Genomic DNA, 14541 nt, shown 5'->3' on the forward strand with positions numbered 1-14541 from the left:
AGAGAGGTCTTTCATCTGCTGGTTCAATCCCCAAATGTCCACAATGACTGGCACTGGGCCAGGCCAAAGCCAGGAGACAGAATCTTCTTCCGGGTCTCCAACATGGGTGTAGGGACCCAAGGACTTGGGCCATCCTCTGCTGCTTTCCCAGATGCAGTAGCAGGGAGTGGAATCAGAAGTGGAGCAGTGAGGACTCGAACCAGCGCCCATGTGGGATGCCAGTGCCGCAGGGTGGGGTTTTAACCTGCTGCACCACAGCACTGGCCCTCTGCATGTTGTTTTACTTTAAAATGTTGGGGAAGCTACTAGATCAAGTTTGACCTTAAAAGCCACTGTTTTTCTCATTTATTGACAGTACCACATCTGACTTTACGTATTGAGCCCAAGGAAGGTAGCCTTGCAGGGGGAACGTGGATTACAGTTATTTTTGATGGTAAGTTTGAATTTTATCAAATGTGAATTTCTTAATGGACACACAATCCTAAAGAACAAAATTTGGTTTTCTTCCTTTTCTAAGAACAACTGTAAAAGAGGGACTGAAGGGAGAAGGACAGAGGGACTAACATCTTTCTCTCCAGATGCTCACTGGCTAATTCAGAAAAGCAGAACACTTGGTGATGCGTAACATCATAGGACTTTGACAATGTGTTCCCCAGAACCTTTGCTGTCTTCCTTATAGATAATTTTATACAAATGGGTCCCTGACTTACAATGTTTTTTAAAATTTGTACACTTATTTGTGAGGCAGAGAGACTGAATGAGCAAGTGAGCTCTCGTTTACGGATTCGTTCTCCAAATGGCTGCAATGGCTGGGCAAGGCTGAAGTCGGGGGCCAGGGATGCCTTCCAGGTTTCCCGTATGGGTGGTAGGGAAAAATCCATTTGAGCCACCATCTACTTGCTGCCTACCAAGGTGTGCAGTAACAAGAAGCTGGAATCAAAAGCAAATCCACGTGTCAAACTAAGGCACTCTGATATGGGATATGGGTATCTTAATTGCTGTGCCAAATACTTATTCCTATAATGGTTTGACTTCTGATTTTTCAACTTCATTATAGTGTGGAAGCAATACAGATTTGGTAGAAATTATACTTTGAGTTTTGAATTTTGATGCTTTTCCTGGATAGCAATATGCAGTACACATACTTTCATGGTGCTGGGTGATGGCAGTGAGCCACAGCTCCCTATTGGCCATGCAATCAGGAGGGTTAGCAACCAATTCTCTACAGTGTGTGATGTTTCACAGGTGAGGTGTATTGATTGTATTTTGACCAGGTATTCTCAACTCTTTTCAACTTAAAAAGGGTACATGGAGATGTAACCCAGTGAAAAGGGATGGGTTCTATGTTGTGGACTTTCTAAACCACAGTCTAGCATTCCTGTTTCCCATACAATGCAAAATAACTTTCAGGGATGAAACATTTCTTGGATTTAGGTAGACCTAAAGAGACAAAAATCCCTTTATAAATCCATAAGTTAGAATATCCCAATAGATAGCAGCCATAAATGCCTTTGGAAAGGAGTAATGTTACTTTAATCCTTAGGTAAATTTAGCATAAATTACATTGTCCCTATATGGCCATGTTTTGACATTACCCTGAGTGTATCATAAGTCTGGTTAGCTGAGATTTCCCCTTTTCCTTTGTATTTAGGTTTGGAGACAAGTGTCCTTTATCCCACCAATGGCTCTCAGCTGAAGATACGCCTGGTGAACATGGTGGTGCCTGCATTGCCCAGTGTCCCCTGTGATGTCTTTCCTGTCTTCTTGCAGTTGCCTGTGGTGAAATGCCAGACCAGGTGCCTGTCTGGGAATAGGAAGACCAGACAGGATGAGCATATGAGTGCTTGTCTTAGTAGCCTTTGGTGATGTGTTAGGGAAACTCCTACTGCAATTAATTACCAGTTATAGTTCTCTTTCCTTCTCTCCCCTCCCCTCCTCTCCTCTTCTCTTTTCTCTCTCTCAAATCAGAATTATTGAAGGAGAAGGAGACACACACACACACATACACACACCCACACACACCCACACCCTGAGAAAGAGAAAGAGAGAGAGCTTCCATCCACTATTTCACTCCCTAAATGGCTGCAATGGCCAATGCTGGGCCAGGCCGAAGGCAGGAGCCAGGAGCTTCATGTGGTCTCCCACATGAGTGTCAGAGGACCAAACACTTGTGCCATCTCTACTGCTTTCCCAAGGCCATTAGCAGGGAGCTGGATCAGAAGTGGAGCATGAATTGGCATCCATATGGGATGCTGATGTTGCAGGGTGTGACTTTACCCACTATACCATGACACTGGCCTACAGCTATAGATTTTGAAAATATTCCATGTGAATATCATCCTTTAAAGGTCCCTGTGTGGTTCTAGGGCTTAAGGAAGGATGACAATATGGAGAAAAATTTTGAGATGTTTTTAAGGAGGGATTGGATTTTGTTTATGATCTTACGATTTTTTTTTTTTTTTGCAGAGTGCTCTATGGTTCTTAAGCTTTCAATAAATGGCACCATTTTGCAATTTGAGCACTAACTGTTTTGAATATGCATAATAGTAATGATTGTGCATAAACCCTAAGCCAGTTAGAAAGGAAATTTGCTTTTAGCTATGCTACATTTGATATTATCTCTGTTTGGAACACATTTGTATAAGGTTGCAGACAATCTATTGTTCTACTCAGGTTTTTGTGAGGGTTACACTATTTCCTGCTTTGTTAACTCATGTGTTAGAGTGGCTGGAGGGAAGTAGAACATTGGTGAAGAGAAAGAACAATGACATTTCCTGAGTTCCCTCTTTCAGGAAGACTCCCCATCTTCCATTTTTGCCTGTTGAAATTTACACTGTGAATTCCATCTCTTCCCTGAGCATTCAGCTGAGGATAATCTTTTCTTTATTTGAAAGGGGAGGAAGGAACACCTTTTAGTACTTCATCCACACACACATTTTCTTTGTAATTTATCATACCGAAAGAAATTCTTTTTTTGTAATTTACACAAAGGCACAGTGTGTGTAACTTCAGTGACACTTTTTCAGCCTGTGTTTTCATGACACTTGTCATGTTCATCCTCGTAGAATTAAGTGCTTTGAAGGCAGGGGATAAATTTGATTTCACCATATTCACCCTTTGGTGGACTGCACAAGATGTTACAAATAGAAGATGTTCATTAAATGTTAGTTGAGTAAGGGGTCAGCATTTTGACACAGCAGGTTAAGCTTCTGTCTATGATGCTAATAACCCAGATGAGTACCAGTTCCAGTTCCAGCTGCTCCACTTCTCGTCCAGCTGCCTGCTCATGTACCTGGGAAAACAGTGGAAAATGGCCTATGTGCTGGGACCCCTACACCCATGTGGGAGACTTCAATGAAGCTCCAGTCTTCTGGCTTCAGCCTGGTCCATTCCCTGCTGTTGCAGTCATTTGTGGGGTGAACCAGTGGATGGAAGATCTCTCTCTCTCTCTCTCTCTCACTCTTTCAGAAAAAAAGAAAAAAAGTTGTTGTTTGAAATTCTTTGTAGCATTATTATTAGTTTTAAACCCTAATTTACTTCAAAACATTTGTGGAAGTTGGAATTAAAAGATGAGTTTACTTTGGTACAAAATTATTTTGAAATCAATTCAGAGTATTTTCATAAAGTACATTTCCATGAACTGTTTTAAGAATCCTTCTATGCTTTGTTAAGTTTTATGGCATTTTAAAAAAAGATTTATTTATTTGAAAGGTAGAGTTACACAGAGGCATAGGCAGAGAAAGAAGTCTTCCACTTGCTGGTTCACTCCCCAAATGGCTGCAGTAGTCAGAGCTAAACTGATCTGAAGCCAGGAGCCAGGAGCTTCTGCTGGGTCTCCTACGTGGGTTCAGGGGCCCAAGCATTTGGGCCATCCTCTACTGCTTTCCCAGGCCATAGCAAAGAGCTGGATTAGAAGTGGAACAGCCAGGACTTGAACCGGCGCCCAGATGGGATGCTGGTGCCACAGCCAGAGGCTTAGCCCACCATGACACAGCACCAGCCCCTTTTATGGCATATATATATATATATATATATATATTTGACAGATAGAGTTAGACAGTGAGAGAAAGAGACAAAGAGAAAGGTCTTCCTTCTGTTGGTTCACCCCCAAATGGCTGCTATGGCCGGAACTACGTGGATCCAAAGCAAGGAGCCAGGTGCTTCCTCTTGGTCTCCCATGAGGGTGCAGGCACCCAAGCACTTGGGCCACCCTCCACTGCCTTCCTGGGCCACAGGAGAGAGCGGGACTGGAAGAGGAGCAGCTGGGACTAGAACCCGAAGCCCATATGGGATGCCAGCGCCGTAGGTGGAGTATTAGTTTATGGCATATCTTAACATAGACTTCCTGCAAGAACTTTCTATAAAATAAGCTAAAGCCATAAAGATTTTTGTGTCCTATCTACTTACTTCCAATTAGGATGTACCATTTATGTTGTATCATCCTTTTAGAGAAAAAGAAATACTACTCTCTTAAATATATTAATTGATTAAATATGACTATAAAGTTAAATTAACATTCAGGTATAAAAAATATACAGTTTATTAATAATGAAATGCTGGCATGCTTATCATATAAAAAGGCAAAACAGCCCATATGTGACTAAAACCAACACTGCCCAATCAAGATACAATATGAACACAAATGTACTTTGAAATTTTCTAATAGCCACATTAAAAGGTCCAAAGAAACAAGAGAAATTAATTTAAAAATATATTTTATGTAACTCAATATTTTCCAAATATTTTTATTTCAACATGTAATTATGTTTATTATTAATGAGATATCTTAGATCCCTTTTTTGCATACCAACTCTTCAAAATCTAGTGTGTATTTTATGCTTCTAGTCTATATTAATTGGAGCTATCCACATTTCAAGTGCTTGGTAAACACATAATACTAGTTGCTAACACAATAGACACTTCATATTTAAATATTTAAAGTCATACTGAAGATTTTGTTGGGAAGATTTGGCAAAGAAGCATAGCTTAAATCTAGCTTTATTCTTACTCATCATATCTTCCCTATGACAAAAATCCATTGTGGATGGCAGCCTCAGAGTGGCAAAGAGGCCACTGTGATATCTATGCAAAGAGAGAAGAACTAAGTCCCTTTGTCTTGATGGACACATGAGATGTTTAGCAGCTTCTTGGAAGATGAAGATTCATTATTGCTATTTTTGGAAACAAGTAAGATCAATACCTTTTATGAGAACTAGGATTCAAGCCCCCTTTTATCCTGACCCTTTGGTGTTCATGCACATAAGTTAATCTATCTATAACTGTCATTTCTAAAAGATAGAAACTGGGATGAGAGTATCTATCAAAGTACCTTCTAATTCTTAAATGCCTATGAATTGATGATTCTGAGAAATGGGACTCCCCCCTCCCCTGAAACCTTGTAAGAAATAGGATTTTTGTTTCTCTTAAATTTTAGAGACTTTTCAAATGACATTGCTTTTCCTGAAGGATCCAGTCTTTGAAGTCTTTGCAGCACAGTGGGTAAAGACGCCACCTGCAGTGCTGACATTCTTTATGGGCGCCGGTTCAAGTTCCAGTTGCTCCACTTCCGATCCAGCTCTCTGCTGTGGCCTGGGAAAGCAGTAGAAGATAGCCCAAGTCCTTGGGCCCCTGTACCCACGTGGGAGACCCAGAGGAAGCTCTTGGCTCCTGGCTTCAGATCGGCACAGCTCCTACCATTGTAGCCATCTGGAGAGTGAACCAGCGGATGGAGGACCTCTCTCTCTCTCTCTCTCTCTCTCTCCCTCTCCCTCTCCCTCTCTCTCTCTCTCTCCCTCTCCCTCTCTCTCTCTCCCTCTCCCTCTCTCTCTCTCCCTCTCCCCCTCTCTCTCTCCCTCTCCCTCTCTCTCTCTCTGCCTCCCTCTCTCCCTCCCTCCCTCCCTCCTTCTCTCTCTGTGTAACTCTGACTTTCAAATAAATAAATCTTAAAAAAAAAAAAAAAAGAATGGATCTAGGAAGTGAAAGGTAGGATGTAATACTGTTTGATTAGCTCTGTTCTACAAGCAAACAGGAAGAAAACTGGAAGTGATTAAATGAGCTGCTAGCTTTTGGAATTAGTGTTTTTTGATTCATAAGAGTTTCCAATTTCTGCCTTCAGATCTCTGCTTTCCGAAACCCATGAAGGTCTATACTCTTTGGAAGTGCATTCTGAGGGACAGGTGTTAGATAATCCAAGTCCAGTATCAAAAGACAGCTGTACTTTCAAGGTGAGTTTTACAGATGGAAGAATGTTTTACACACACATACAGAATTCCAGACAGACAGATGTAGAGAGAGACAGAGATATTTTCTGTTTATGGTTTACTCCCCAAATGGCCACAATGGCCAGGGCTGGGTCAGGCTGAAGCCTGGAGCCTGGAACTGCACCTGGTTCACCCACATGGATGACAGGGGCCCAAGCACTTGGGCCATCTTTCACTGCTTTTTCAGGTGCATTCCCAGAGTGCTGCATTGAAAATGGAGCAACTGGGACTCGAACCAGAGGACACATGATATGCCAGAATCTCATGCAGCAGCTTAACCTGCTGCACCACAATGCCAGCCCCAGGATGATGGAATGTGTATTTTCTTAGTCTGAGGGTATGCTTGTGTTACCAACACTCAAGTTGTAAATTAGCCAGAGTCTGTTTGAAAGAGTAAGAAGAAAGTTTGTGATACAGCTTCATAGACTATACTATGATTAAAGACAAGTGTTGAACCTTTGTATGTCAGGCTGTAGCTGTTTTATGTAATTGTCCAATTTAATGCTCACAAAAATTTTATGGGTGGATATTCATTATTCTGTTCCAACATATGCACAATTTGGGGCTCAGGGAGATTAACTAGTTTGCCCATGTCCTGTAGGTGATAAAGGACAGAACCAGGATTTGAACCTTCACCTTGCTTTAAATGCCACCTAAACTGAACCTCACAGAGGAACCATAAAGGTTGTCTTTATGCGATCATGCCAAGTCTCAGGATAGTGAAGGTCCTCAGGGACCCAAGTTCTAATTCTCCCTCTGCTTTATGATAGCTTTCCGCTACTCTTTGCAACACCAAACTCTGAGGCTGTATGCTGGTGGAATACTTCAAGCTCAGATAAACTGAAAGGGAAGCAGAGAGAGAAGTAACAGAAGCAGAGAGAGTTTAGAAGGCCAATGTTGACTTATTTTAAAGCCTCATTATCTATACTGTAGCTTCAGTTTATATTTTGTTTAGTTCATTGGCCAATTCAGGTTAGTTTTTTTTTTTAACCAAAGAAGAATCTCGGGATGGGTAGGTCCTAGACTTTTCATAAAAAGCAAAAAGCTTTTCAGTACTCTTACTTGATCTGATTGTTCTTCACATAGGGTGCTTCTGTTAAGAGCTGTTCCAAGGAGTATAATTTAGTCGCTAATCCATGCTCCTTGAGAACAAGACTTCACCATCTGACTTCATCTCTAAAATGGCCCCCATTTTTATAGCAATTTGTGTTTGAAATTTAATGTTTGCTGTTGATTCACACCTAACACTTTGTTTCTCAGTTAAGAGACCCCTGTTTTCTGGAAATTTTGCTTCTGCACATATGCAGCAGGAAGCAAAAAAACAAAATCATTCTTATTAAGACCTATCCACCTATCCGCTGTCTCAGGGAATGCAACAGAAGAGATACGGCTGAAAATGTTTCATCACACCATGTTTCTCTTCATCCCAATAGTAGTTTTCCTACTTATTGAAAGATCAGTAAGGAGAGAGAAAGGGGAAAAGAAGAGAAACATATCCTAAAATTGCACATCAAAGAAACAAGTCCATGAGCAGTTTTCCTAGCTGGGGGAATTGGAAAATCACCAGGCGATGCAGTTAACGAGAGGCATCCCAAGCTCAATGTAATACAGTGTGTCTCTTTGTTTGGGGACTTGGACTCAGGGAACCACACATATGAAAAATTAATTCCACCTTGCCAGTCCACTCCAGAGAGCCTGCTGTGGGCGCTGACAAGTTTGCACAACTCACGGAAGGTTTATCAAGCAGCTGGTGGCTGTGGCTTTGCTGTTCTAATCTGCTGTTTTCCTCTCTCCTTCTTGGTGTTGCTAACCTCACTTGGGCTCAAGGATCAGCATGCAGGAAGCTTGATTTGGAAGCTCATTAATTTTTCACTTTGTCATGTCTCTAGCTTGGTGGATAACTAGGAGCCTGTTTCTCTTAGAAATGTACGATTTTTATGTTGTGTTGGCTCAGAGAGAATCACAAGTGAAGCCCTTTTTGAAGCTTCAACCTGAGTCTGCCTCACTACTATGAGGAGTTGGATGGAATGATAAAGGAGTGGCAGTATTCCCCACAGACTTTAGTGGAAGGATTAGATCTTACACGTCAAGTCTGAAATCAAGAGATATGCTTCCTTATTTGATTTGGGCTTGGTTGTGCCAACTGCCTTGGTTTCTAACATCTGTGAGAGAGGGCAATGACCACCACTTCACTCAGTAGGCTCTTTTGGTAAAGTTCCAACTTGAGGGAGGTAAAGTCATGGGTGCAAAAGTTGACTGGAAGGGTGGAGTGGGGACTGAATGTTTGGCAAGTGTGCATGAAACTCCATTAATCTTTAGCTTTTGGTGGGATCAGGGCCAGCTCCCAATCTGTGAAATCACAGCATTCTTATTTTGACTTCGGACTGTACACATTTTCTGTGAACTATTTTCTAATCCTTTCCTTTAGAAAGTGAGGAAACTAGCCTTGATAGCAGGCCATACAGCCATATGGATCAATAGTTAACGCCCCACCTGTCAAGTCGCCATCAGCTTTGTAGACAAATCTGTCGATTGTCAATGTCTGATTAGGGCTGTTGATTAACAGTGAAGTTATTTTTGGTGATATTCTCGCCTGGAAATGTAGACTGCTAAGGTGCTGGAAGAAGACCAAACTAAACAGTTTGCTGCAATATGTTTGCCAGTGGGAAGCACTATGGGTTGTGTGGAATGTAGGCATTCCAGGGATCTGGGAAGAGGTGGGGATGACTGGGTATCCCTGGGTGAGTTGTTGGCTCATGGTTCAAATCTTCGTCAGGTCAGTCTGTCCTTCTGCTTCTCCATTTCTTCAGATGAGCCACTATGTGATTTCCTGATGTAGTAATGACCTGATCTCAGACTAACCTAGATTCTTACAGGTGAGATGGAATTCTGGCATAGTTTCATTCCCTACTCTCCTTCCAGGTAGTATATCAATAATCTCAGATCAAGATACCCCAGTCTTTCACAAAATTAAATGTCTTCTACATACCAGACTTTGCGCAGAGTTTACCAGCAACTGAGTCAGGCATTGTCTCTGCCTTCATTGAACACATTATGAGCTTCAGGAGGAGGATCAGTGTAAATGGATTTGGAGTGTCACAACCAGGCTTTCCCAGGATCTCACCTCTCCATCAAAGTTGCTTTCCACTTGCTTGAAGAAAAATGTTACTTTCCATTCCTTGAATTTTTTGAATAATTTTCCTCTCAATTGGTACCTTCTGTTTCTTCAACAAGCACCTTTCTCATGTTCCCATTCAACTTTCCACTTTTTTGTAGTTTGCTGATGCCTAACAAAGTTCTGGCTGATAATGATTTAAGTGAGTCCTCCCAATTAAATAAGTGAATTCTTTTCTAGAAAAATTAAAATCTTCACGACCTAAAGACATCAAATTACAATAGTGAAGTGAAAAGTTAACATTCTGGATGATAGTGTGCCTATCTTTCCTTCTGTTAAAACATGCTATTGGGTATGTTAGGTGGGCCTGTAGAAACAGGCTTGCCAGGGTTTAGAAAACTTGATGCAGGTTAGGGAGCTATATGACCTTGATCAAATTCTGTTCACCTCATCTATAGAAGAAATAGAATAATACCAGTCATCTGTGCATCATAGAAATATTATGAAAATAAAAGGAAGTAGGTTTGAAGGTGATTTAAGGAAACATAAACATTTGCTTCCTTAACCCTATGTTTTATGAGGAATGGTTTGTGCTTCTTGTGTTTGTGGTATTCTAATGAAATGCTCACTTGTGATTATCCCTATTTTCTAAACAGTTTTCCAAGGCACAGACACCCATTGTTTACCACGTTAATCCATCAAGTGGAGTTCCAGGTAAGAAATCTTTTAAAGTAAGAATAGTTGTAAATCCTGTCACCAAAACTTATTGTAAACTCTTCTACCTGGGTGGTTAGTCTCTGTAAGTGGGAAAATTTAGCTGCTCCTATGTTGCTTTTTTGAAAATAAGTTTCAATCTCTAGATCATTTTTAACCTGATTTGGTTTTACCCCGGGTACTTTTATTCTATTACTTCACTGATAACAAAAAGAATCTAAACACAAAAAGAAAAAGAGACCAACAATTTCAAACCAGCTGATATTGGAGGAAGGAGGAAATATAAGTCATAATTCGTCTTGATTTTATAATCATCCACACATTTTCTTTGGACTCTGTGTACCAGGTTACATTCTAGGCTTTGCACATACATTAATTCATTAGATTCTCACAAAACCTTAATAAAATCACAGATGTTGTAATTTCCATTTTGTAGATGAGGAGATGAGGTAGCAAGAAGTTAAGTAATTTGCTTATAGTCATAGAGGTTGTAGAGATATTAAATGGTATAGCTGTTATTTGACTCAGACAGAGTCCAGAGTAGTCCGAACACCCACAGCTTTATCTTGTGTTGAGGTGAGTTGGATATCACCTGAAGACTATTAGCCCTGATTTTCATCCAGGGGATTTGTTTGTGCATTAGAGAGCACACAGTTTTACAAAAAGATTTATTTTGAAATTCTTGACCAGTCAAGCTAATCAAAACAATAAGTTCAATTTATGCATTTTGATGCAACTATAGATATATTTATATCTCTAACTGTAACTATAGATATAGATATGGAAAGAAGATTCTGTAAAGCTGCAGATTTATACAAAAAGAGAACAGACTACAACTCAGAAATAGATTCAGGAATGCTAAATCTGTTTTAATATTGGATAAACATGGCTAGGATTATATATAGTTTGCTGACTGATTCTTCATGAATGTATACTTCTATTCCAGGCTTTAAAAATATTTTATTTTACTTATTTTTTGAGATAATTTTTAAAAAATTTGTTTATTTGATCGGCAAAGTTCCACACACACACACACACACACACACACAGAATGAGAGAGCGCGAGAGAGAGAGAGAGAGAGAGAGAGAAAGAAAGAAATCTTCCATCTGCTAGTTCATGCCCCAGATGGCCACAACAGCTGAGTCTGGTCCAGGCAAAAGCCAGGAGCCATGAGCTTCTTTCAGGTTTTTCACATGGGTGCAGGGATCCAAGGACTTGAACCATCTTCCACTGCTTTCCAAGGCATATTAGCAGGGAGCTGGATTGAAAGAGGAATAGCCAGGACTCAAACCGGCATGCATATGAAATGCCAACATTATAGACAATGGCTTAATCCACTATGCCACAGTGCCAGCCTCCAGATTACATATTTTTAATTTACATTATTGTCAAAGTCTTATTGGCTCCACTACACAAAGAGTTCAACAGATAAAAAGTAAAAAGACCATAGTCCAGCAGAAAAATAGGCATGAGCTATATACAATAATCAAAGGAAGGTTTTCAACTTCATTCATATATAGTAAATTTTAAAACAGTCAAAACATCATTAAAACGATAGGAGTATATAATTCCTATCCATTTGTTTGACAAGTATTTAAAATATAGTTTGATAAAAAAAGGTTTTCATTTGTTTAGAGATTCCAAAATGATATAATTGTAGAAACACAAGTGTTAAATTTATATCTATATTTGCATCAAAATGCATAAATTGAACTTATTGTTTTGATTAGCTTGACTGGTCAAGAATTTAAAAATGAATATATAATTTATTGAAAAGTACACATTTTGTGAATGTATGTGTATAAATACAGACTTTAGATATGTGTATTTAAATTATATTCTGAAGGGTATGAATTTGGCATTATCTTATTCATCTGGGTTTTACATAGGTTTGTTCTATTTGCATAATCAAGACACAATAGTTTTTTATGAAAAAGAGATGTGGTCTGTGAAAATCACATGCAGACATTTTGATTCCTGCTGTTCTGGGGGTAGAAAAATCCTGTTTAGACGGCAGCAGTCTTATTAGGATGAGGGATGAGGAAGGAGTCAGCCATTCGAGGTGTGAAATAGGATGTCAGCTGGCACCCAGATCTGTCAAGTCCTTTTCTCTCACCAAGCTGGAGTTCTGCACACTATCTCCTCCACCTCGTGGGAGAAGGATTGGAGGCTGTCCTGGCTGGAGTGGTCCCGCCAGGCAGGATCCACACGGCTACATCTTTCCAATGTCTTCCCAGATGATTGCTCTCATTTCATTTGGGAAGCCTGCCAAGAGTATCAGCCAGGGAGATGGGGAATGTGGAGGAGGCAGGCAAGACAACATTTTATGAGCAGTGAAATTTCTATATGTGGTTAACAGTCCTTCACTGTGATGCAAAATCCCCTGGTACCATGGTCTGACTTAGTCATTCATCAGTCTCAGGGTTTGGCTTCTTTATTTAGAAACAAAACAAAAACAAGAATTGATAATGTCTAAAATCCATTATTAGTTTTTTTAAACTTTTATTTAATAAATATAAATTTCCAAAGTATAACTTCTGGATTATAGTGGATTTTTCCCCCCATAACCTCCCTCCCACCCACAACCATCCCATCTCCCACTCCTTCTCCCATCCCATTCTTCATCAAGATTAATTTTCAATTATCTTTATATACAGACGATCAAATTGGTATATACTAAGTAAAGATTTCAACAGTTTGCACCCACACAGATACACAAAGTATAGAGTACTGTTTGAGTACTAGTTTTACTGTTAATTCACATAGTACAACGTGTTAAGGACAGAGATCCTACATAGGGAGCAAGAATACAGTGACTCCCATTGTTGATTTAACAATCAATGCTCTTATTTATGACTTCAGTAATCACCGAGGCTCTTGTCATGAGCTGCCAAAGCTATGGAAGCCTCTTGAGTTCACAAACTCCAACCTTATTTAGACAAGACCATAATCAAAGTGGAAGTTCTTTCCTCCCTTCAGAGAAAGGTACCTTCTTCTTTGATGGCCCGTTATTTCTGCTGGGATCTCACTCACAGAGATCTTTCATTTAGGTCATTTTTCTTTTTCTTTTTTTTGCCAGAGTGTCTTGGCTTTCCATGCCTGAAATACTCTCATGGGCTTTTCAGCCATATCCAAATGCCTTAATGGCTGATTCTGAGGCCAGAATGCTGTTTAGGGCATCTGCCATTCTATGAGTCTGCTATGTATCCTGCTTCCCATGTTGGATCACTCTCTCCTTTTCAATTCTATCAGTTATTATTAGCAGTCACTAGTCTTGTTTGTGTGATCCCTTTGACTCTTCATCCTATCATTATGATAAATTATGAACTGAAACTGATCACTTGGACTAGTGAGATGGCATTGGTACATGCCACCTTGATGGGATTGAATTGGAATCCCCTGGCATGTTTCTAGCTCTACCATTAGGGGTAAGTCCGATTGAGCATGTTCCAAACTGTACATCTCCTCCCTCTCTTATTCCCACTCTTACATTTAACAGAGTTCACTTCCCAGTTAAATTTGAACACCTAAGAATAATTGTGTGTTAATTAAAGAGTTCAACCAATAGTATTAAGTAGAACAAAAAAATACTAAAAGGAATAAAATAGTAAGTTGTTCTTTGACAATCAGGACAAGGGCTGATCAAGTCACTGTTTCTCATAGTGTCCATTTCACTTCTACATGTTTCCTTCTAGGTGCTCAGCTAGTTGTCACAGATCAGGGAGAACATATGATATTTGTCCCTTTGGGACTGGCTTAATTCACTCAGCATAATGTTTTCCAGATTCCTCCATCTTGTTGCAAATGACTGGATTTCATTGTTTTTGACTGCTGTATAGTATTCTGTAGAGTACATGTCCCATAATTTCTTTATCCAGTCTAATGTTGATGGGCATTTGGGTTGGTTCCAGGTCTTAGCTATTGTGAATTGAGCTGCAATAAACATTAAGGTACAGACAGCATGTTTGTTTGCCAATTTAATTTCCTTTGGGTAAATTCCAAGGAGTGAGATGACTGGGTTGTATGGTAGGGTTATCTTCAGGTTTCTGAGGGATCTCCAGACTGACTTCCATAGTGGCTTAACCAGTTTGCATTCCCACCAACAGTGGGTTAGTGTCCCTTTTCCCCCACATCCTTGCCAGCATCTGTTGTTAGTTGATTTCTATATGTAAGCCATTCTAACCAGGGTGAGGTGAAACCTCATTGTGGTTTTGATTTGCATTTCCCTGATTGCTAGTGATCCTGAACATTTTTTCATGTGTCTGTTGGCCATTTGGATTTCCTCTTTTGAAAAATGTCTATTGAGGTCCTTGGCCCATCTCTTAAGTGGGTTGCTTGTTTTGATGTTGTGGAGTTTCTTGATTTCTTTGTAGATTCTGGTTATTAATCCATTATCTGTTTCATAGTTTGCAAATATTTTTTCCCATTTCTGTTGGTTGCCACTTCCCTTT

The 14541-nt window shown here is 40.0% G+C and overlaps 1 protein-coding gene across 6 annotated transcripts in view; it reads left to right on the forward strand.

The window, feature by feature from the left end:
- Nucleotides 1-14541, forward strand: part of PKHD1 (PKHD1 ciliary IPT domain containing fibrocystin/polyductin) — a 579994-nt gene that overhangs the window by 58667 nt on the left and 506786 nt on the right. For all 6 annotated transcript variants that reach the window (XM_070074011.1, XM_051855614.2, XM_051855618.2 and 3 more), the window contains 4 exons: nucleotides 356-433; nucleotides 1652-1796; nucleotides 6116-6224; nucleotides 10032-10089. In XM_070074011.1, the coding sequence (XP_069930112.1) occupies nucleotides 356-433; nucleotides 1652-1796; nucleotides 6116-6224; nucleotides 10032-10089 (390 nt within the window). The remainder of the gene's footprint in view (nucleotides 1-355; nucleotides 434-1651; nucleotides 1797-6115; nucleotides 6225-10031; nucleotides 10090-14541) is intronic.

This window comes from Oryctolagus cuniculus, chromosome 5 (genome assembly GCF_964237555.1).
Source record: "Oryctolagus cuniculus chromosome 5, mOryCun1.1, whole genome shotgun sequence".
Lineage (NCBI taxonomy): Eukaryota > Metazoa > Chordata > Mammalia > Lagomorpha > Leporidae > Oryctolagus > Oryctolagus cuniculus.